Consider the following 23,360-nt stretch of genomic DNA (forward strand, 5'->3'; position numbering starts at 1 on the left):
AACTAAGCTCAAACCCTCAGAGTAGCTGAGGTCTGGCTTTTGATGTGGCACATCGGCATCTCTGTGGCCTGGCCTTACTTGAGCACAACTGTGCAGGGAAGCTGTGGCAAGAGGGGAATTCAAAGGGGGTTTGTCTTTGTCCCAGATGGAGACCCTAATCCCTGAGCTGTTCCTCTTTTGTTTCCACAGGAGAGAATTCTTCCTTTTGTCTCAAGTACTAATGGAGGGGCAGAGGTTTAGAAATCTTTTATTGTTTTTCAAATAATTACAGTGTACCCTAGTAAGAATATAATGACTCTTGTCTAAGCGCGGTGATATATCAACGAGCAATGCTAGTATTGGTATTTTAAATTGGGTACCCTGTCAAAGACTCCTCACTACCTTTGCAAATTAAGTATTCCAGAGGAGTCCTGGCACCCCTGTGCAAAGGGACAGCTGTTAAAAATCCGCAGGACGTGAGCACAGGCAAAGGCTGTGTCCAACCAGAATGGCAGGAGCAGTTTAGGTGGGCAGAGAGTCAGTCCTCAACCTGGAACTGCTCCAGGAAACTTTAAAATCCAGACTTCAGGCCACTCTTGGCGGGGGAACAGCATGTTGCTGTTTGGCACTTCAGAAGTATTAAGAGAAGGTTCACGCTTTCCCCATTTTGTCCTAATGATGTTCAAGCAGACCCATTAAAGAGCAATTTCATTTAAAGTTGGAATTTTTAAAAATTATTTTATTCTTTAATCTATAGAGAAAGGTTGCCATTCTGAAACTGGAACTAAGTCCTCTATTAGCAGGTAAACAGTTCCATGTTAACCACTTTTTTCAGTTTCTTAATGTGCTTTTTTTCCTATGTTCTTCTGGGAGCAATATTTTTCGAAAATATCTGTCACTACTTCACTGTCCTGCCTTCCCCAGCAAATTTTTTCAGGGAGATGATATAATATGTTCTTTTTTTGTTGAAAGTAATGAAAAATATTTTTGTTCCTCAAAACAATTGTGGGCAGGAAAACAATAAGATGGGGAAGAACCTTTTTTATCTGGAAAATAGCAGGTTCATTCTAATTAACTTAAAGCCAGTGGAAAATTGTGCTGAGTGTCTGTGTGAAGGGTTTGGCCCCAAAGTCTCTCAGCAGAGTCATAAAGTATATAACTGAGGAAGGTTGTGCTGGTTTTGCATTTGCCTCTAACTCTTATATAGAAGTGGGTCTAGGGTTCACGTGACACAAACTAAGCTGCATCTGAGTGTGTTCTAAAAACAGTTTTGCTTCTTGCATGTTTTCCCACGATAAATTCATGGAATCACAGAATGGCAGAGGCTGAAAGAGTCCTCTGGAGGTCATGTGGTCCACCCTCCCTGCTCAGGCAGGGCCACCTAGAGCCACTTGTCCAGGAATTGCATCTTTAGTTTCAGAGAAAAGAGGGAGAACATGCTGCTGTACAAACGGAAAAGACGTTTGGCTTTTCTTGCCCTCCCACCTTCCATCAGGTGAGAAGGTTTGGGGGCAGAGGCGAGGTGCTGGCTGTGTCCTGATGCCAGTTTGCAGTTGTAGCACCTAGAAATCAAGAACAGTGCTCTTCTCCAGATTGAAGAAATGCAGCTAATATTAATTTGTTTGAAAAATGAGGAATGTAGCAGCTAGATAGCTGACAGAAAGATAAAGTCATTCTGTTTAAGACCAGGATGGAACTGAGAGCCAGAGTGAAGGAGGACTCAGTTTTACCTCTTTGCTTGAAAAACACATCTATCTTTGTGCTTTAAAGACCGATTAGGGTACATGAGCAGATTTGTGAAAGTGTAAGCACCCTCTTGTTTGACCTTGCGTTTTCTTTTAATGCTTAACTATACCTAGCTTTAAAATATTTTTGTGAAAATTCAAATGTGTGATCATCACTTGGTAGTTCTCTAATATGGATTTCTAGAGAGTCTTTGTGGTGGATTGACCTTGGCCAGATGCCCACCAGCCACGTTCTTGCTCCCTGTCCTCAACAGAAGAGGGGGAAAATAAGATGAAAAAAACTTGTAGATTGAGATAAAGACGGGGAGAACACTTACCAGTTACGGTCGTAGGCAAACCAGGCTTGACTTGTGGAAAATTAATTTAAGCTAATTAAAATAGTTGGATGATGAGAAAAAAAGCCATAAGTCATAATGTCTTCTCTCCCCCCTCCCCCTCTTTTTTCCTAGGCTCAACTTCACTCCTAACTCCTCTACCTCCTCTCTACACCTTTATATATTTTTATTCTCTTCTTTTTTTTTAGGAGGGGCAAGAAGCATAGTATAATTCTGAGGACCCAGCTGTCAGTGAGAGTCCATGCCTGCATTGGTAAGTGAAGTTCCACATGCCTGAAAGAGAACAAATAAACAGAATTGATCTCTGAGAAGCAAATCCGGGCAATATGAATCAGACTTGCTGTGTTCCAAGTTGAGGATAATGGCCAATAAATTGATTTCTTTGCTCTGTTTGTTGCGTGCTAAAATTAGGTTGAGTTAATTACATTACCCTTAAAGTATGTTAAACAGCCCAGGGAAGTATAGCATTTGACAGTGAAGTGTGATGGTTGGGGGTGCTTTGGAGATCTTGGATTATCCGTCTTGACACAGCCTTTGTGTGTGCCTGGAGAGGACCTTGTTCTGAATTGGGAAGGGGATCTGATGAATTGTTGGCTGACAGCTAACTACTGCGTTTTAATAGTATGTAATGTTTATTACTTCACATGTTGCAGATCTTGGCCGTGTATTTGTCATTATCACAGTGTCAGTGTCTTAAAAACCCTGGTTAAAACAATGCTGTCATGAGGAAAAGTCTAATGAAAGTCATAATGTGCGTGTCATAAGAGCTTTTAAGGTTGCATAAACAAACGCTGATGTGCTGTGATGGCGTTAATATGTTCTTCAGCGTTCTGCAGAGCAGAGTGTCCTGCTGAGTGTTAGGGGCAAAGCTAATGCTCATGTTCTGGAGACGTTATGGTAAATGTTATGGGTGGCTGGTTTTAAAAAAAATAAATAAAATTCCTATATGTATGTGCCAGTCACCTGTTTTGTTTTCAACTTCTTCATAGCAGATTCAGCACCCTAACATGTTTAGCTTGTTGTTGGTCTTGCTTCAAGGTATTACAGCTGAAGCATTGAAATACAGGTATTTTCCTTAAAAGGAGGAGGAGAATGTAAAATTTTTGTATTATTTCCACAGTGCTGCTGCTGTTGGAGGGTTCAGGCTTTAAATACAACTAAACTTCTTTCCCCTGCCCCCAGGATGCATTATGAAACGGCCTTTCTGGGAATTTGAACTGAGCATAAGCAACCTACAGAATTCTTCAAATACCTCCCATTGAGAGCAATCTCTAGGCTGCCTCATGCAGGAACGGATTCTCCTCTACTGCATTTGACTTCAGGAACTACAGTAGAGCAAGCCTATGCGTTAAGTATTAGGGGAGAAACAGAGATGCTGCAAACTCTAGGCTGATTTTATAAATGCGAATGAAATTAAGAACAGCTTGGAGAAGCTTGTTCTTGTTAGGTCTGGGAATATATTTGGCAAAACAGACCAGTGCAGCAAGACAAGATTTCGTATGTTTCCTGGATTGAGGTTTTATAAAAACAGTTTTCATGTAAAAATTTTTGTTCAGAATGCAGCTATCGAGGAATTGGAGCACACCAGGCTCTGAGCTCCCACGTGTGGCTGCTTTGTTGTTATCTGCTTGCGTTCAAGCTTGCTGTGGGCAATTAGGTGTATTACTGTGCATGTATTTTAATTGTTTGTGTGTGAAGGCGTGTTCCTTTGTCAGGTGCTGTTACTCTCTGGCAGGGGTGATGCATTCAGTGGTGAGTACAGAGGAAGCCAGGCTGCAAAACTTGAGTCCAGATTTCAAACTCCTAGAGCAGAGGTGTGTTTGGATATGGATTTTTGGCTTGGTTCGTTATAGGCACAAAAGCCAAACACAAGATCTGGTTCTAATTTCCAACCCCCCTGCTGAAGTTTAGATTTTTAGGGTAAGTTTTTGTTTCAGCCCATAGCTTGATGTAATGTAGTTTCTTCTTTCTTCTTTTCTTTTTCATTTCTACATATCGAATGTGTCTTATTTTTTGGTATGGGATACTTGGGAAGAGTCAGGGACACTCTGCAGTTCTTAATACTGCCCTTGTTTGGTGACCTGTGCCTGGCAGTTAAACTTGTCACAGAAGGGGAGGGTTGTTGCACTGGCACAGTGGGTACTTTTCTTTGTCTTGCTCATACTTTCACATCGGCTGCCTGTTAAGTTCTTTTTTGAAATATAAGCCTTAGGTTTAGAGGTTAAAAGATGTATGACATGTTTGGAGTAGAAGCTAGGAGCTAGAGCAATCTGAGATGGTGTTATGTGGAATGAAACCGTCTTGCTTTGGCTGTTTTCTTTCGGTCCTCACAATATCCTTGGAAAGCACTGTGGTTAGCAATGTTACTGACTCTGCAAAGTCCCCAGTAGATATCTAGGACTGCTTTCTGAGAAGATGTGGTTTGTTCTGTAGTGCCCTTGCCACAGAGCCTCCTGTTGTCCTTGCGTTCAAGGTTTTACTTTGCTCTGAAGAACTGAGCGGTGTAAAGAAATAGCTTTTCTGTCTTAAACTCTCCCATTTGGAAGTTGGACCAATATTTTTTTTTCTTCTCCCTAACATGTACTTTTAAATTGTGGGAAGTACACAAGTGTTTATGTTCAGATGTCCAGATAAAGTTTTCCATCATTAGTGACTTCAAATCTCTGGGGAATTCATCTGGCTTTAGTGTCAAAGGATGTATTGACTTACAGGCCAATATTTTATGAGACTTGGGAAGCTTTAGCAAGTCCCATGTCAAATGGGGTGGGGTTTTTTGCTTTTAAGCAGGGCAGGGAAGGAATAAAGCTTACTAACATGAGTGCGGAAGTTGTTAATGAGTGGTATTTTCTGCCCTGTTGCATACCAGTCACTCTTAAGCATCTCACTCAATGCATTAATACTTTTTTTTTTATTATTCTCTTAATTTGCATTCTTGTCTTATGTTCACACTAAGGACTTTCAGCATGGAGGAACACATTTTCTTTTGAATATCATTCTACTTCTTTTCCCATTTTGGCTTGATTCTGATTAAACTGTCAGAACTAATTAAAAGGTAATTTTAAAAAAAATTAAGGTTTTTTAATACAAACTGCAATATTTACAATGGTTTTTTTATATCAAAAGACTTATTGCTGAAACCAGTTTTGTTCATAGAACATAACTAATTGAAAATTATAGATGTACTTTTGTATTTGTCAATGTTAAAAGCCCTTAATGGAGGAAGACCAATCCTTAAATCACAATGTCAATTGGTGTTTTGTTTTGTTTTATTTTCCACAATCTGTCAAATCTGACCTTTTATTCAAATTAGAGTTATTGTGAGTTAATACCCTGTGGGAAAAGTCTTTCTGGTATTTTTGGCAGCCGAATGACTTTTCCTTGTTTGTATTTAGTTGTGTCTTAATGTAATTCTAATTTGTATGTATTTAACAATTACAGGGCTCAGCTGAAGCCTTGATAAAGTCCAATGTAAATGAGGGTGTAGCTTTACAGGGTGAACACCAACAGTGCCAAAAACTTTAGCCCCTGAAAATAAATGGAAGGTTTTAGTCAGAACAACTCTTTGACAGTGAAGTTTTAAAGATCTTTAAAAGCTCCACTCTTCCTGGAGAGTGACTTGGTTTATTCATAGTGTCCTTGCTTAGACAGCTCTATTTGCGGCTGCAGCATTTGTCTGTTTGTTGCTTCTTGGTAGTTTTCTCTCAAAACCTGAGGTGGTCTGTGAGAGAAAAGGCACCATTTACTCTTGCATATCTGGACACAGTATCTAGCCCAAGAGAGTCCCATGTCTTCTTTTAAAATGCTTATGTCTGTGATGGGGAATCAGGAGTCTTGTCCTCAATAAGGAGAATGAGGTTTGGACAGGGACCCATGACAATGATTTAGAACGATGCTGCCAAAAGAAGTTTGACATAACCTTCAGGTGTTAATACAATGTAATACAAGAAGAATGCAGATAACAAAGGTTGATGTAATTCTGAATACATGTATTGGCCTGGGATTGCTCATACTACCGTAGCTTGCAAGGTCAGCAAATGTTGCAAGGTGTATTTTAAATTTTACTTCTCCTTTGTGTCAGTTTATTATTTAAAAAAATCCAAACGCCCCCCTCCCAACCTTCAATCGGTTATTTAAAATGTTTTTGCATTATAAAATTGAGTTTTTGTATGGTTATAGCTCCTTCCTGTATTTATGCAAAGTCTTTCTTTTGTCTGTCTATACATTAAAAATAATTTGCATAGATATTTGTGTGTATTACGTTTGCTAGCTTGATCCAGCGAGGTCCCTAAACGGTGTGCAAGTGTATTATTGCAAGAGTCTTGCTAAACATATAATACAGCTTCACTATTAGTCATTATAACCATTTTATAATCCTGTTCTATTGGCTTTTGCACATGGGCGGTTGCAGATTTACCAGAGCACGGCGCTTAAGTGATCTACAGCGCACCTGCCTTTCCCCATCCTTCTGTGGGTGCTCAGCAGTGGATTATTCCCACGTACGCGACGCGATAGCTGCCATGCCGCACGGCGGCTCTTTCTAGCCCCTGTTATTAGGGCATCTGCTTTAATCAGCGGTGTTAGCACCAATAATCCAGCCTTTCCACACAGCTCTTTGGATTGTCTCTTCGATGTGCTCTCGCTCTTGATATCTTTTATGAAATGGAGCCGTAAATACCTTCTTGAGCTCTTGTTCTGGAATACCTGGGGGAAGCTGTAAGCTCGTTGTACCTAGGAGGCTAGTAGAAGGCAGCTGGTTTTATTTGTCCTGTAATGGCTGAAGTATGCAGCTAGTCCTTTTTTCCCTGTACAGTTTTCCCTTCTGTTATCCATTATGTGGACTTGTTGCATGTATTACAGCAGATATGATTAGGTTCTGCAACTATTTATGCATCTATTGAACGTTCTGGCAAGACCTGTCCGTCCAGGTGCTTGAGATGCAAGTTCCTCCCCAGTGGAACCATAGTGCTTTCATGAAGATAAAGTCATGTCTTGAGTCTACAGCTGCATCTGGCACTTTGTTGCAGAGAAGTTAAGATACATGGACAGAAATGGGGAAAAAACGTGGTTTGTCCTCTTATGAGTATGGTATCCAAGTGTAGTTAAGGATACTGGTTAAGGAAACGTGAAATCATGTTGTATTTCATTCTCTGAGGGCAGAGTTAAGCTTGTGCCTACAACCCATGTTATTGGTACTGTCTCACTTGAGGTGCTTCTCCCTACAAATATCATTATCCTATTGCTTCTGTGTGGCATATGTGTGTTTGCAGTGTGCTGAGTGCCGCAGTAGAGTTCTCATAGCCATGGACACTGAAGCTCCTCTAGCTCATACTTTAAAAAAAAAAAAAATCAGAAAGTTTTAAAGGGAGTAACTTATTGAATTTAAAATAAACAGCTTTTTTTTGGTAAGGGAGTTTCTGAATACACTAAGAGAAAGAGTCTAATTAAAAAGCTTTCCTAAAGGAAGCTTAATTGTGGCATTCACTGTGAGCTCTTCATTTGGGCAAGTAGTGATTGATATGTTCCAATGAAAGTCTCAAGAAAGAGAGGTACTTCGGGTTGTTTGAAGGGCATATTACAGTTTTCTGTTCAGTGTTAGGCATTCCTAATAGAAAACATTTTCAGTTTGAGGGAGGGAACATGTGGAGAGCATTAGCAGTTCAGCAAAACGTGCAACCAATTCGGATTTAATTTAAAGAGGAAAAAAAGAGGTGCCTTGAGAATTTGTTGGAAGTGCTGTGGTTTTGCCTTCTTTGTGCTGATGGTAACAGGAGAGAGAGAGAGGTGAGTTTAAATTGCTTTATCAAATATCTTCTTAGCATAATTGGGACAGAAAAGACAGTGATTAATGGATTTAATGGTGCTGCACAAGGATCCTGCATGCATTATGGATTTGTAATCATGATGTGCTTCATATGACTCTTGCTGTAACTTGGTAAAAGTCCTGGCTTAAATGAAGATAATAAACAACATGTTTATTAGATGTAAACTGACATCACACAAATTGAAAAAATGTGAAAAGGAATGCCAGAGCTTGGGGGGGATTTTTTTTTTTAAGGGTTAGGCTTTTTTTAATAGAATAATTTGAGTTCTAGTTAAGACAGTGCACACAGTTCTGGGCCCTGCTTCCAGATGTGATTGGAGATATCTGGTTCAGCTCTCTTTCAATTTGACTGGAACATGAAATAGCTGCAAAGTCTGTGATAAAAATACCCTTTTCAGCTTTTTTAGGATTATTTAAATTTTCTTTCCTGCGAATGTGGAACACAGATGCTCTAAGTAAAATCGCCTGGTTCCCAGATCAGATTGCTTTGTGAAAGTCTATCTGTATAAATAACTTGTGGTTTTGCTCTAAAAATGTACACCTCTTTAAACTGAAATGTTAGACTTTTGTTGTACTCCTCATGCATGCGTTTAGTTGGCCTCCTTTGTGGGGATGAACCACGGTACTTCCCCGTAACCTGTGATTTACCTTCCATGATCTCACTGAGAAACCTGTGGGCTGGTCCCGTAGGATTTCAGAAGGTGTTTTGAGACAAAGCAGGGAAATTTCCAAGATTTGTCTCTGCGTATTTCATTTCAATTATAATCCTTAAAATAGGTTTTGCAGCAAGAAGGACTAAGAAGCTGTAGAGCAGATAAAGCCTCCATTAGCAGTGGTTGTTGCTTTAAAGTGGTGGATTCCTGCTTTAAAAAGGGCTTGTCCCAGGTTTGAAAGGACTGCTGTGGAGCGTGCTAGTGGGATGCTTTTCTCATCTTGGGAAGCTTTGTGTTAAAATGTGAAAGCTTATCTGACTTGACTTGCACCGGGAAGAACTGCAGAAATAGAGTGAAATGTTTTTGAATTGGGATATCCTCTTTCTGGCTTTTTTTTCTGGCAACTTAGATTTCCATAATAATTCCCTCTTATTACAATGTGTAAAACTTGGTAAGGGAGAAGGGATCTACTTTTGACTCTTAAACCAATGAAATTTAAAACAAATCTTGTTTCCAAATAAGCATAAATCCTCAATCATCTTCAGTGGTATCTTAAAGGAAATCATCTCCTCATAAAGCCAGGAAGGAAAATAAGTAGTACGATACTTTGCTTCCTACCTCCCAACACAAGCCCATTTAGACTTGTTTCAGGTATTTTTAAAAAGAATTATGAAGTAACATATTACTGATATTTGGGGGGGAGGGGTTGGAGAAGAATCACATCAATTTCAAAGCTGCAAAACTCCATGATCAAGGCAACCTCATTAGCTTGTTCTGCTACTGATGCTGCTGCCTAACTGGGATTTTGCAGGTCCATGTTGAGGTGCGAAGCTCCCCTTCAGCATTGCTTGTACTTAATGCGGCCTTTTTCTCACCTTGGGGGTTGTCCAGGCATCAGTCTCTCCCAAATCACAGCTCGTGACTCTCTCACTTGGCTGGGACTTTTGTGGCTTGCTGAGGGGTGGCTTTAGCCATCCTGCTACGGTAGGAATCTATAGAAATCATAGCTGCTATATAGCTAGGTATAATGTGACAAAATTGCTTTTACTTCATCATAACAGTCCCCAGATTTTTAAGGGGGTATCCTAAATTTCATTAAGTATGTAGGAGTTAGTGTAGTTTCCTTAAAATAAAATAACAAATTTAATGCAACCTCTTACATCAGTAGCTGTTGTTAGTTGTCATGTAGTTTCCCTTTTTAGCCATTTGCACTTTCCACTTTATAGATCTTTGTATTGACAGACAATGCAGTTCTTACTCTTACGGTCTGTGTTCAGACAGTTGAACATTTGCTGTAGACTGAAGCACAGCATGTTCAAGACCTTAACTAGGAGAAAAAAGTTAAGCTCATATTAAACATCTTCAAATAAATTAGTGTTACACTCAGAAAAGAACAGAATGATTTGTTTTCTGCCTCCATCTAAACCTGTTCTGTACAGAAGATACAAACCAAACAAATGAATTGGTTTCAGATTAGTTCTCTTGAAACCATGCACCACTCAGGCCTGTTTTAAGCTTTACCCTGCAAAACTTGTTAGAATAAAACAAAATTAAGCACCTGAACTGTGGAAGAGAAATTAGGAGCCGCTACTTAAAAGCTGTGCGTTTGGAATAGGAAATGTTGGTATTTCTTTGGGATGTCATTCTCAACCTTGCCACTGATTTAGCCATGTTTGTAAGGAAGGCAGAGGGATGCTGATTTTGCCCAAGTGGAATTAGGGTAAATATAGTTCCTACCTCCATGAGATGTTCCAAGATGCATGGACAAAATTTGCTTAGGTCTTGCCAACAGTCTGTAAGCGTGTATACTAAAGACTGCATTAACATTAAATGTATATTTTTTTGTCTACTAGCTTTTGTGTTTAGAAATGTGACGTTCTTCATCTTGCCCAGCTGTAGATTTTAGCTCTGGATTTGCTGAAATTTAAGGAGCTGCATAATGATCCTGGAAGTGGCTATAATGCAAGTTGTGGCTCTCCAGTTCCCAGAATTCTTGGGTAGAGAAAGAACTGGATTAGTGATGTTTATTTTTCTATAATGTACTTCTAGTGTAATAAAAGAGCAGAAGTGGTGTTAGTTCATAGAGCAAGGGGTCATGCTACTATAGAAAGGAGGCTTCTCTTCTCTTCAGAATGAATCCATTACATGTAACGCTTTTGAGTGGAAGCCCTGCAAAAAGAGTAGAGCTTTAGCATATAGCAAAATTTGTATACCCTGTTTATTTCACAGCTTTTCATGTCTTCAAGTGTTACTTTTAATCGTGAGCTGCCTTTTTCTTGTTTTTCTTGGCTGTTTTTTTTGTTCATTTGTTTGGTTTTTTTGTACAGTGTCTGTATTTCAATAATGGTAACAGCTCCTTTAAGTCTCCCTTTTCCTGCTTAAGACTCAACAAGGGACATAAAAATTTAGGCTCCAAAGGGATAAAGTTACAACCTCTTAATTTAAAAACCCAGCAGAAGTTACTGTGACTGAGCAGCATGCTATTGTAAGTGGTAGGATATCATAAGCCATGTCAACTCATATTTAGCCATTTGAGATGAGTCTGGTATGTATGAAGTTATGTATCAGGTTTCTTTTAACCTTTCAGACATTAAATATTTAGCTCTGGTCTTACTATTAAAACTTGAAGAGGAGTATGTTGGTAAACTGTGCTTTAAAAAAAAATAATAAAAAAAAATGTGTCTGCAGGTTTATTTCTCCTCGTGGCTGTTGACAAGGATTTCACTTCAGCTTTAAGGGCCAGTTATAACTTCAGAATGTCTAAAACTGGTGTATCAAGTTAACTTGTTGCTGTGCTGAGGAGGAAAATATAAGTGTTAGACGTCTTCCTTCTTCCACAATCCTAAATTTAGGTTCACCGGCCATTTAAGAGCCTGTTCAGCACCAAATGCCAGTGGAGAGATTTGCTCGCTGCTTGACTTCGCGTGAAACAGGGACAGCTGAGAGTGTGGAAAGCTTCTCGGCAGGTTGGGCACGGGAGAAGGCCTGGGATAGATTTTGCCCGTGCCTGAGGGCTGGGGTTTTCCTCAGCCCTTTTAGCCGTAGAGTTTATTCTGCAGGGTGTGGGGGCCGGGTGAGCTGTTCCAGGCAGGGGAGGATGGTGACGGTGCGGCAAGACGGCAGCCAGCTGTCATTGCTTTTCTGCGTCTTGCTGCTGAGAGGAGCACGCGTGAGTAGTTCCCTGTAACTGCATCAGAAACACATCAGGAGGCTTCCCTGCTTCTTTTCTTTTGCTGTCATGCTGAAATGCTCGGTGTTGCACTGAGGAAAAACTTGCTGTAGAAAATGTGGGTATGTTTGCATGCAAGATCCAGCGTCGTAGGTAACTAACCTGAAAATCTTTGTTAAAACCCTCACAAAGGAGTTCTGCCATCTGTTGTTCACTTCAACAACAGTATATTAAAAATTATTGATTAATTTTTAATTAATCCCAATACATTAAAATTCGCAGTATATTAAAAATATTCGAGATCCAAAAACAGTGGGTGAGGAAATAAAATCCTCCCTACATCTTTGCTGGAGCAGCCAGGTACTACTGTAATATTCTTAGGGATGGTATACCCTGGGAAAGGGGAGCCCCAGGATGCTCTGAACAGCTCCCTAAAGCCCTGGGTGTGAGCACACACTGCGCTTTTCTCCAAAGGTTAGTACAAGTGATGAGTACGCAAGCACCCGTGGTTACCCTAGACAACACGCTGTGGGATATTCTGGTAGCAGTGACTGGGTCTCCTGGATTTTCACTCTGAGGTTAGTGGTCAGCACATTACTGTCACCACAGTCTTGCTGTTTTATATTGTGTATCTGTAATTCAGGTGGCGTGTGTGGTTTTCTGTTCTGTATGTTGCATGTTTCGGACTCCTTAGTCAACAGTCATTTAAATATCTTTACTAGGACTTCAGGGGGAGTTTTCCTAACCTGAACAGCTGTGAGTTTTTGAATCTTTGTTTTAAAGCCAATAAAATACTTACAATATGATACCAACTAACAGGACCTGGAGGACTGTCTGTGAGCTGGCAGTACCTGTTTGACTAGCTGCCTGTTACCTTGGGGTGTGAGGTACCATTTCCAGCTGGCCCCTGGGAATGCTTATAGTGTGAGCAATGCAAACACAGAAATGCCCAAAGAGTTCCTAGATTTCTTTTTAGGGAAAAAACAAAACATCAAACAGAAAAGCACATGCTACACAGAACAAGGATTTTTGTAATTGTATCTGTTTGATGAATCCTGAGAACCCCAATTCCTCCTCTAAGAAGAAAAAAAAAAAAGGTGCCCACCAAAACACTCAAAACCCAAAAGCAAAACTCCTCAAAACCAAAAAACCAAACCCGACAAGAAGAAAACAGCATGGACTTATTTCCTCCCTCTTGTCTGCTTTCTTCTTCTCTTTGTTGCAGGAAAGGAGTAGGAGCCTTACAAGCCTAATTCAGCTGATAGGGAGCTTCAAGGCACTGGGTGTACTTAGTTTTCATATTGCTTGAGTTGCTCTTAACCATAAAATATCTAGGTGAAGCTTTACTGCTGCATCCCTGCCACGAGTCGTCCTCTTGTCGGCCTCCGAGTCACGCCAGGCATGCAGCTTGGCGGCCGTGTTAGCCACTAGGCTCTCTGTCAGGGGTGAGCAGAGCCTGTCTCGGGGGCACTTCGGAGCATCTCAGTTATGTTCCTGCCCTGGATTGCTCTTGTTCCATTGACCATAAAGGGAACAGATGAGGGAGAGGAACTGCCTGGCTGAGAGGTACATGTATTATCTGTTGTACCTTCCTGGTTTCTGTCTTCAGTCCTGATAGTCATTCTTGGATGACAGCAGCTTTGAGTGAAATCTGGTTCTTTGCCAAGCTCTGAAAATAGTTGCACTGATTTCTTCTTTCCTAGTTCTGTCAGGATCTAACGTGTAATTTGTATATGTAAATTTACTTATCGGAATAAGTCCTGTGAAGTTATTCTGGAATGAAGTTTGGTAAGAGCAAGTAAGGTTCAGGGATTCAGGCTATGAGTTACCTCCATTGGCTCTAAGGCCTGTTGTATGGGCAGAAGAAAATGGAGATGGTGTCTGCTCTCCGATTGTACCAGAGCACTTTGCTAGGACTGAGGCAGAAATTCTGGGTGTTGGAGCACAAGGCTCTTTCTGGGCAAATCCTCACCTCCCATAAGATGGTTTGGGGTGAGAGTTGGCCCATTCTACCTTTATGGAGCGCCAGTCTTGCACTCAAATGAGATGCTGCTCTTTGATAATTTGTACCAGCCTGTTTCCTGGGGATCAGAGGTGCGGGCGCATCCCTTCCCAGGAGAAGGGGAAAATTACAGTTTTACTCTGGTTCCCAGCACAGTGTTTCTGACAAGACCTCCCTGAGAGCAAGTGGGCTGTTTCCTGCGTTACAGAGCCTGCATGCTGAGCTGCCAGCGCTGAGGAGGAGTAGTTCTTTCCTCTTTGTGTCTCTCCCGTTACTGCTGTTGCTTTTTCGTCTCGCCTGATCTTCTGAGCCCGATGCCGTGCAGTCGGCGGTTTTTGGAGGCGGCCGCTGCCTGTGCTGCCCGTTGACAGATGGACTGATGGCAGGCGGTCAGGCAGCCCAGGCGCCGCGCACGCAGGCTCTCGCCCACCCATCCCTTTGAGGGTCAGGTCAGCTGTACTTTGGCATTAAACTCCCAGCTGGAAAGATCTTTTTTTGTGTTTCCTAGGAATAACAAGAAAAAGGAAGGGGGAGACGCTTCGCAGGCTGCAGCCGTACCTGCCCTCTGCCGCGAAAACAAGGGATCTATTTTCAGGACAGCTGCGTGTCGTGGGCATTTAAATGTGATACCTTATCGGAGGTGGCTGTGGCGCATGTCAGCATTCACCCTTTTCACGCTGGCTTCTTGCTAGATAGTGAAATTGTGACTTTCACCTGTCAATTCTGCCTTCGTTGTGCGATATCGCAGCCAGTGTTAAAGCAACCCAACTATGTCCCAGTGACCTCGTTGTATTTCTTGGGGTTTTGTACCGCTGTTCTTTGCACGCTTGCGCGTGCATGACAATATTGCTTTAAACTTTCCTCTCTTTCTTACCTTGTTGATAGTATGTGAAGTGTATTACAGCCTTAGCACTTCTTATCAGGGATAGCTTGTTTTCTCTAGGAAGAAAAAAAGTAGCACGGTTTGGACAAAAAGCCCAAATTCCTGTCTGCCCGCCCTTTCTTTTCATGAATTTCTTGGGGTTAAGTAACATCAAAATTATGCAGGGAAACTCTTATATTTACTTTTGTCAACCTCTAATTTCTGAATAAAAGTAGCTGTTGCGGATGGAGCATTTGCTTGCAGATGTGTGTTTGTCATTTTGGAGCACCATATCTGCTATTTCAATGTTAGAAGGCAGTTTCTCAGCTGAGTTAAACTGGTGTAGATCATCCCTGTCAGGATTCACCGCTGCCTTTGTCTGTGCAGAAGCGGCCTGGGCAGCTGTGTCCATCTCTTTCTGTCGGTCTAGTGCTTTTTCAGTCGATCGCGTGGTCCGCGTGTGTGTGCAGCTGAGCACCTGGCTGCTTCCCCCTGAACCCGAGTCTCCCGAGCCACTGCCTCTTGGCTGATAAAGCGGGCAGCTTGCTTGTGGCTTTCGGGGGTTTTAATCAGACTGAACAAAACGCGTGCTGGGGAACAAGGCAATGTTCGTTAGGATTATGTTTCTCAGGCTTACTTCCTTGACAGTCTTGGTCAAATACAAGGCAATTAAATTTCTTGGAAAATGGGTTCTCCTGAGGATGGATGTTTCTTTTCCATTTTGATTTGGAAGACTGCCATTAAGGACCTGTTAGTGAATAGCCTAGTTTTCTCAATCTTACATTTATTGTCTCATGTTCTTTTGAATTAGGTAACTGCCTGGTACTTTGGCCGTTCTGAACTGCGCAGGTAGGAAGGCCGTGGTGTGCTGCTTATGTTCACAGAGAATGAATGAACATCTCTGGGCACCTGCAAAATAAATTCTGGTTATTTAGACACTTGGTTCTCTGAGTTTTTTCTTTCTGAGGAGTTAATGAAGGTCTGAGTTTGCTGTAATAAATCTATTCTGATGTGGAAACAAAGGCGTAACCTGATGCACATTCAGGTGTATTGAAGGAGCCAGAACTAACCCTTATGTTCATTGTGCCAGGGTGGGTTTGTCTTAACTTGAATGTGATTAATCACCACACATCTGTTTTTCATTCTAATAAAAATGTAACTAATACCTCTTTCTGCTTGTTCTTCATCACTCATTTTTCATGGATCCATAACAGACTCAAGAAAAAAAGCTTGGAATATTTGGCTGAAATTTGAGATATTTTACTGAGACGGAGAAAAATTTACTTGGACATGACCAGTGAATTTTAATTAATATTATCTAGTAAGAATAATGACTATAATTTGAGAGAAAACAGGTCTTTGCTATATGAGCTCATTACCGTATCAGAAATAATACCACTTCTCTGTTACTACACTTTCCCCTCCTCTTGTTGAACTGCTGCAGATGCAGCACTTGCAGGGATGATTTTTCTATTGTTCCTCATGGTGGTAAATACATATGGCCTGAATGCAAGAATTTTCTGCAGACATTTGCTGGGGAGTTTTTTGTGTTTGGAAATGTCCAGCAACTCTGTGAGCTTGTTGATAACTTTTAATAATTAGGGTTTTAAGAAGGGTCATGGTGGTGTCCCAACCACTCGTGTCATGCCTTTTGCATGTGTGAGGAGCAAAATGAAATACAGCAATAGCTTTCCACCTTGTGGTCAGTTTGGTGTTTTGGGGGAGCTGGAGGACCCTGTGTGTGTTGGGTTGGAAGGGACCTTTGAAGATCATCCAGTCCAACCTCCCTGATATGGGCAGGGACATCTTTCACTAGGTTAGGTTGCTCAAAGCCCCATCCAACATGACCATGAATGCTTCCAATGATGAGGCATTAGAAGTGATGACTTGGTATGTCAAGAGCTTAATCACACCACCTGGACAGTTTTTTGTGTGGACTTTCAAGGCATTTGTGACTGGGTAGGACCACACTTCCACGAGGTTTTGTTGATCTTGCTGTTGGGATTAAGCAAGAGGTCAGAGACTTCTGGAGATGCCAAAGCCTTTTGATTAAACTCTTGAGGGTGATAAACTTGGCACATATGAAAAGTCCATATGTAATGGGAGAGCTGAAAACAGAAAGCATGTCTTCTCTACCATACTGTGAGGAAGTTCTGCTTTGCATAAAAATCTTGCTTGCAGGCCTGTGTCACAACTCTGGGCAGCATTGCCACCAGTGCAATGCTTGGTTATCCCGGACCTTGCTGGCTTAAGCTGCAAAATAAGGGAACTGTTCGTAAGGAGTCCTGAAATGAACAGTGATAAAACACAGGAAATCTCCTCTCCTTTTTTTTCTAAAAAGGAGAACTATTTTTAAAGAAAAGGTGTACTAGTGCTAAAAGACATTTGATACACTCCTCAATTTTAACCACAAAAGATAAGCTTCCTGTTTTAAAAAAATAAGTGTTTTTCCGGTAGATGCTAGACTTGTGACGATTAAGAAAAAGCAATCTGCATCATCTGTGCAAACTGGGAGCATGTCATCCAAACCAGTAAAAATGTTCTGTTGAGAGAATTTATTCCTTGTCCTGCTTTATCTAACACATTTTAAATCTCCTGATGTCTTTGTCCTCCTGTTATTTATACTCTCTGGATCTTTCTGAAGTTTCTAGCTGGAAACAGTTGAATTAATTTCTGTTGAAACTCTGGGTGCTTGGCTCGTCTGAAAGTCAGTCCCTTGATTTGTCAAATATTCATATTTTTAAGATTAGCTTTTTTTCCTTTCTGCTTTGCAGTTTCCTAGAGCTACGCACTTCAGTCATTGGTACTTGTTCACCAGCAGGCAACGTGCCGATGACTTCAGTTTTATTACTTAGTTACTTGATAATTGTGAATTTCCATTTGAAATTGGTTGAAAATCCTACAGGCGCACAGTCTGTTTTCACATGTAAATCTGTCCCACAGTGGCACAGATACGTATGAGTGTGCTGAAGGCAATTACCAGTGGGTGGGGAGGGCAGCTGATGTACCCTGTACGCAGAGGTTGGTTTACCATGGAAACTCACAAAAAGTCTCTGCAAATCTGCTACATATATCAACATTATAAAGCCACTTGCAAGGTATAAGCTTTGCTTTCCCGAAGAAAAAAAAAGAGTTCTCTACAGCTTTAGTTTTTATGCACACGGGTGTTTATGGATGTTAATTTGGAAACTCGTGCGTGTTTTCAAAACTGTGCGCTATAAAGAATGCACTCTGGGAAATCAGTGATATTTTGCACTGTTCTGTATTAAAGTCAGTTTACTACATCACATCTAGTAAAAAATCACTTTAGACAAGTATTTCTTTTCTGATAGTCTTTATGCAGGAATTTAAGACTGCAAAGGCATCCTCTGAGAGTAGTCCTCTGCTATCCCGCATTACATAATCTCCTCTATAAAGTTACTACCTAATATACATGAACACAGCAATAGCCACTTTTTTTGCTTTCAGTTGCATCTATGAATTGCTAAGTTGACCCCGTAGATCCTGGATAAAATTGAATTTCTGCTAGCAGTGCAGCCTGACATTTAATTACTGCTGACCTCACTTGGCATCCCAAGTTTGGGAACAGCTGTGTGTGCTGAATCAGATCTTCAGCCTGTGCAAACTAATTCTCCTGTAAGTCATTTGAGAAGCTGGTACAGTCTGTATGTCATTTCTATCACGTATAGATGCAAAACATTTATGCTGAGCTTTGTTACTGTGCTATAGATCCTGAGTTCAAAGCAGCAAGGAGCTTCCAAGGTGGAATCTCAGAGTGGAATGAAATCGATATTAACGTGCTTGAGGTAGAGATCAACAGTCGAAGAGTAATTAAGGTCTCATCTTCAAATTTCAGATTGGACACTTCTGTTCAGCAGCAGTTCTCCTTAACGGATTCTGCAGAGCTTGTTTTGTGCTGAGTATATTCTCATTGCATTGACTTTAAACAGTAGAGCATTGTATGTGGTATGTGTTCATTGAATATTGACAACTTAGAAATAAGTAGACAAACTTCTAGGGTGGTGGGAAGGAAGAGGTTACCACTTGGTAGCTGAGTCTTGAATTTCTGAATCTAGGCAATTTATTTTGAGCAAACTGTGGTAGGGATTGCTGCTGGATGCTGCCGTGTTGCATACCCTGCAGGTTTCCAAAGGAGCAGCTGTGAAGGCAGTTAAATTCACTGAAGACTTTCCCTGGTATTACAGTAGGGTATTTGGCACCAACAATGAAATATGAGGATATAGAAATACTCTCAAGGCTGCTAAGCTAACTCAAGGCAAAAAAACCCCCAACCCAGCCAACCCCTCTCTTCCCCCACACCCCAACCTAATCCCTAAGGGAATGCCTGCTTCTAAGGATGAGGAATGTGTAAGTGGGTGTATATATACATTACAGTGGTCTTGGTCACCATCATATCCAAAATGAACACTTGGATTTCCTCATTGCCTTAAGAAAAAACGATGGTGTCACTGGGGGGAGATGTGACAGGGCTGGTTGAGAAGCCCTGAATGCTGCTGTAAATGGATACCTGGGTTGAAATGAAACTGAGTTAATTCAATACAGGCTCACTCCTAGATGACAGGTCAGTTGAGCAGAGGAAAAATACTGCTGTAACAGATGGACAACTGCTTGGAAAAGAGATTGAAATAGAGTAAGGTAATTAGGGCAGGAGACAAACGTATTACATGACACTACATACATTGAGTAGGGCTAGAATCAACAGTTACCTTCCTGGAGGTCTTTGGCTGGGACACCAAAAGGAAGTAGTATAAAAGTGGAAAGAAAGCAATATTTCTATTATGATTTCTTTTATAGGCTTACATGCAAGGTACTTTCCAGATACTTGAAAAGGATAATCCCTGCTTCAAAGCACTCATTTTTTGACTACAGAAATGTAGACAGAGGTTAGGGGAAGGGGAACTAAATAAGGAAAGTATATGTAATGTAAATGCCTAATTACACATCCAGAAAATATTTGAAACAGTCAGGGTTAAGAGTTAAATCTTCAAAAGTTAGGAAACACTGGAATTACGGTAGAGTTCAAAGCTTTTCTTATGGTATATTTCAAAGCTGTTGTATGTGTATCTGTCATCTTGGCTATGCACGCTATAGGAGAAAGAAAGGCTGAATGGGGTTATCTGCTTATGGAGTTTAGCTGCCGCTATTTCATGCCCCTGTGTGCATTAGATGCTGGGTGAGAAAGACCTGCAAAGCACGTACCATGGGTCGTGGCACGCTCCTCTCATCCTGCAGGCCATTGATGGGCCGTAGTGAAGTATTGAAAGATCCAATCACGCCCTAGGAGCAATGGTGGGCAGTGCAATTCCCAGATGCAGCGTTATATTAAATTAAATATGGCATAGAAATGTTAGAGGAGTTCTGTGTTCAGCTTGCAAAGCTTTATGAAAAGGACTCCGACACAAATTCTGTGGTATGGCACCCAAGGCTGGGTGCAGTGCTTCTGGGGAGTCTTAGGTGAATCTGTGTCATGGACTTCTTGGCACTGCTGGTGCTGCCCTGATGGATGGCAGGGGAAGGCTGAGGTGCTCTGCAGGAACTCATATTTTGCCAGTGGTTTTCTCAGTTACTTGCTGATTTCAAAAGTATACTGGCATCGATAAACTCAGATTTAGCTTCAGGTGCTGGAGGGAATTTGCTTTAGAAACCACAAGTTCTTCTGTATTGGTAGCTTGATTTTCTAACTACTGGTAGAGGAGGAAAGGGACAAAGCACTGTTTCTCTGTTCCATGAATAAACCATTTTTTCCCTTCTTATCTTTCTTCAACTCCCTCTTTGCCTCCCAGGAGGGAGAGAAGAGGGGAGAGACAGCAGACCAGATGGCTGAAGTTTGGCTTAAAAAAAATAAACAGCAAAGACTAGGGTCTTACAATAACAAGTGTTAGGTGACATTAACAAGAGGCAAAGCTACCAGACTGACTTGTGGCTAACCTACTGATGTTCTTCTGGGCCAGAAATGTCACTCAGAGGTTGCTAAGGTTGACTGATAAAACAGCTGCTGCTTTAATCAGCACGTAGGTCTACAGAGAAGATTCTCATTAACAATTCAACAAATGTAATTTTAACTTTTTTACATTTCTGTTACTGAAATGAAGTTGGTTGTTGCAGTACACCATTGAATTCCCACCCCCCACTTTGTGTTTAGGACAGTAGTTACTCAGTGGGATAATTTATATCTTTTGATAGAAAGGCTATGCAAGAAAAGTTAGCAATAGCATATGTATTTGAGCTATTTTTCTGAGTCTACTTTCAAGACCACACTCAGCTGTTTGAATATCTTTCCAAAAGGAGGTTATTGCCAAGGACTTCTTGTGGAGATAGACCATGCGTGACTGCCAGTACCTCCAGCAGGCAATTTACTGCAGGAAAAGTGCCACGTTAAAACATAAGTACCTCAGCTGCCAAACGCTGGATTGTGGACTATAGTCTTCCTATTTGGAGCTCTGTGTGGCCATTGTATATGTGTTGTGTCCATCTCGGAAGTCCATTCAGGTTAACCTCGTTTACTACTTTTCCTCCTCCATTCCCCATCACTTCCCCACTATTATAGTCACAACCTAAAGCAGTGTAGAAGCCTATTTCTTCTCTGTATTGATACGCAAAAATGGCAGTCAAAATAGTCTACAGTTTAATTAACATAAAAAAAACCAAACAAAAACATTTCTCTGCTCTACAGCAAATCAGCCAGGAGTGGAGAGATGGTATATTTAAAATATCATCTGCTTGTTTCTTCATACCCTTTTCTAGAGATGGCTAAAACATTGAGAAGGTAAGAGCCTTTATTGTTACGTGAAATAAAATGAGTGAAATTGTGTATGTGTTCCTAGTTAAATGTAAATAGATGATATTGCTAAGGATTTTGCCTAAATTTGACCTAGTTGTATTACTTCATTTTTTTTTTTATATGATGACTTTATGTATTTAAGTATTTGTAGCTCACTAATAGTTTTGGTATCTGATTCTTCAGAAAAAAAGTATCTGTTCAGCGCTTTTCCGCCCTTTTTAGGTGACGTACACAGTAGTGTGTACATCCGTTCCCTTTTTACTTCTTCAATTTAGAGACCTTATGGAGCCTTTCAAAGAACTGTTTTCTGTAGAAGTCTTAAATAAGAGGCTAGGAGAAACGCAAAACATTACATTGCAGTCTGATGGTTACAGGCATTATGAGGCCCATTTACTTCTCCAAAGTTTAATTTTCACTGCTAAGGCCAACTTGTTGTGCCTGTCCTGCTGTTCCTGCATTCTGCAGCCACCTTCGGGCTGGCTCCTCACTTCTGCCGTAGGCTGCGCTTCTGGAAGAGCAAATGTCCTCCAGGGGCTCGGGTGAGTAAAGATTTCAAAGAGCTGGGCTGGAGCTTTGAACCATTACTGTGACCAGACTGGCAGCCTGTCTGAGGTTGCCGAATGGTATTGGTAAGTGTGTGGCACGTAGCGCGTGAGCTGCTATGTGCTGAGCTACCACTTACTCCTCTTTGGATGAGTAAATACCTCAGAGGCAGAGTGGGTTGCATCACGTTATTAAGTGTCTTCTTGGACCACCTTGACAGCACGGGGATGTGTGCACTCCATTTGGCTGGCACGTAAGTTTCTGCTGTTGCCTCCAAGTAGCTTGCTTTCCCTGCCCATGTTATTTCTGTCTTAACAACTTAGAGAAAAACAAATAAAAATCAAACTCCACAGGACAGGGGATCCCCAAGCTGCTTACTCAACTGGATGTTATGCTGGCAACTGCATAGTGAAGCTGTTATGCTATACACGCTTCAATTACAGTATTATAGTTTCAGTTCCTTTGGCTGTAGGATACAGTGTTGTTGTGGGTCATGTTTTGGGAATAAGATAGAAAATACAAAGTTATTAAAGTAGCATTTTTGTTTATCCACCTACAGGAAGGGTTGTGACATTTAAAAAATGATCACCTGTTCACATGGGTCTGTACGCACGTAGCATACACAGTTGTGTGCACATCCACATTCAGTAGTGAGAGGTTGTTCAGCCGTATGGGAAGTATTGTACTCCTGTTTGCAGAGGGGAGCAACAATGAAAGAAGTCAACAAGCAAGGGCATCAATTAAATTTCAGTATTTGAAGGAGGATTGGTCCTTGCCTCCTTTTTCTTTGTCATTCTCTAGAAGCTGCGGGCACTTGAGCCGTTTCTCTTGAGCTGAGCAACCTAAGCCGCCAAGTTCAGCTCCTTGGGAGGTTCTTCTCGAAGAAATAGTAAGGCAGTGGCATTGCTGTTTGTTTTCATTGTTTTTAAAAAAATAAATCTTAATGCATATAAATTTCAAAAGCATTTTTTACTGTAAGAGAACCTGATAGCTAAAAGGTAAGGAGTCAGTAACTACTATAAACTATGTTAAAATTTACATCATTACATCTCAACTCTGATTATCTTGTACATTATTTTTTGTAAAATCTGTTGATGTGTTTGTGTCATAATTTTGACGAACTTTATGATGGGTCATTAGACCCTTATGCCAAGTGAAGCTTTGTCTCCATTTTCTGAAATATCTCGTTCTTTTTTAAATAGACCAGAGAGATTGTTGCTCCTTCAGAATCAATGAGCTTTTGAATTTGGAGTGCCTATATTCTGGTGTGCCACAGCAATGCAACAGCTCTATAAAAGTTCAACAACTAGATTTTCTAAAGCATTGTGGAATTATTTTTTTTGTCGATGCCACACATCAGGTATCCTAATTACCTGCTAATTATATTACTGAAGTTCAAGAGAGTCCTGCTACAGCTAAATTGCTTCCTCCCTTACTACCTTTTCAGAA

General features: G+C 41.0%; 1 protein-coding gene across 6 annotated transcripts in view; it reads left to right on the forward strand.

The window, feature by feature from the left end:
• FHOD3 (formin homology 2 domain containing 3) overlaps positions 1-23,360 on the forward strand; it is a 388,990-nt gene that overhangs the window by 51,869 nt on the left and 313,761 nt on the right. For all 6 annotated transcript variants that reach the window (XM_075022703.1, XM_075022701.1, XM_075022699.1 and 3 more), the window contains exon 3: positions 2,248-2,312. In XM_075022703.1, the coding sequence (XP_074878804.1) occupies positions 2,248-2,312 (65 nt within the window). The remainder of the gene's footprint in view (positions 1-2,247; positions 2,313-23,360) is intronic.

This window comes from Buteo buteo, chromosome 3 (genome assembly GCF_964188355.1).
Source record: "Buteo buteo chromosome 3, bButBut1.hap1.1, whole genome shotgun sequence".
In the NCBI taxonomy this organism is placed as follows: Eukaryota; Metazoa; Chordata; class Aves; order Accipitriformes; family Accipitridae; genus Buteo; species Buteo buteo.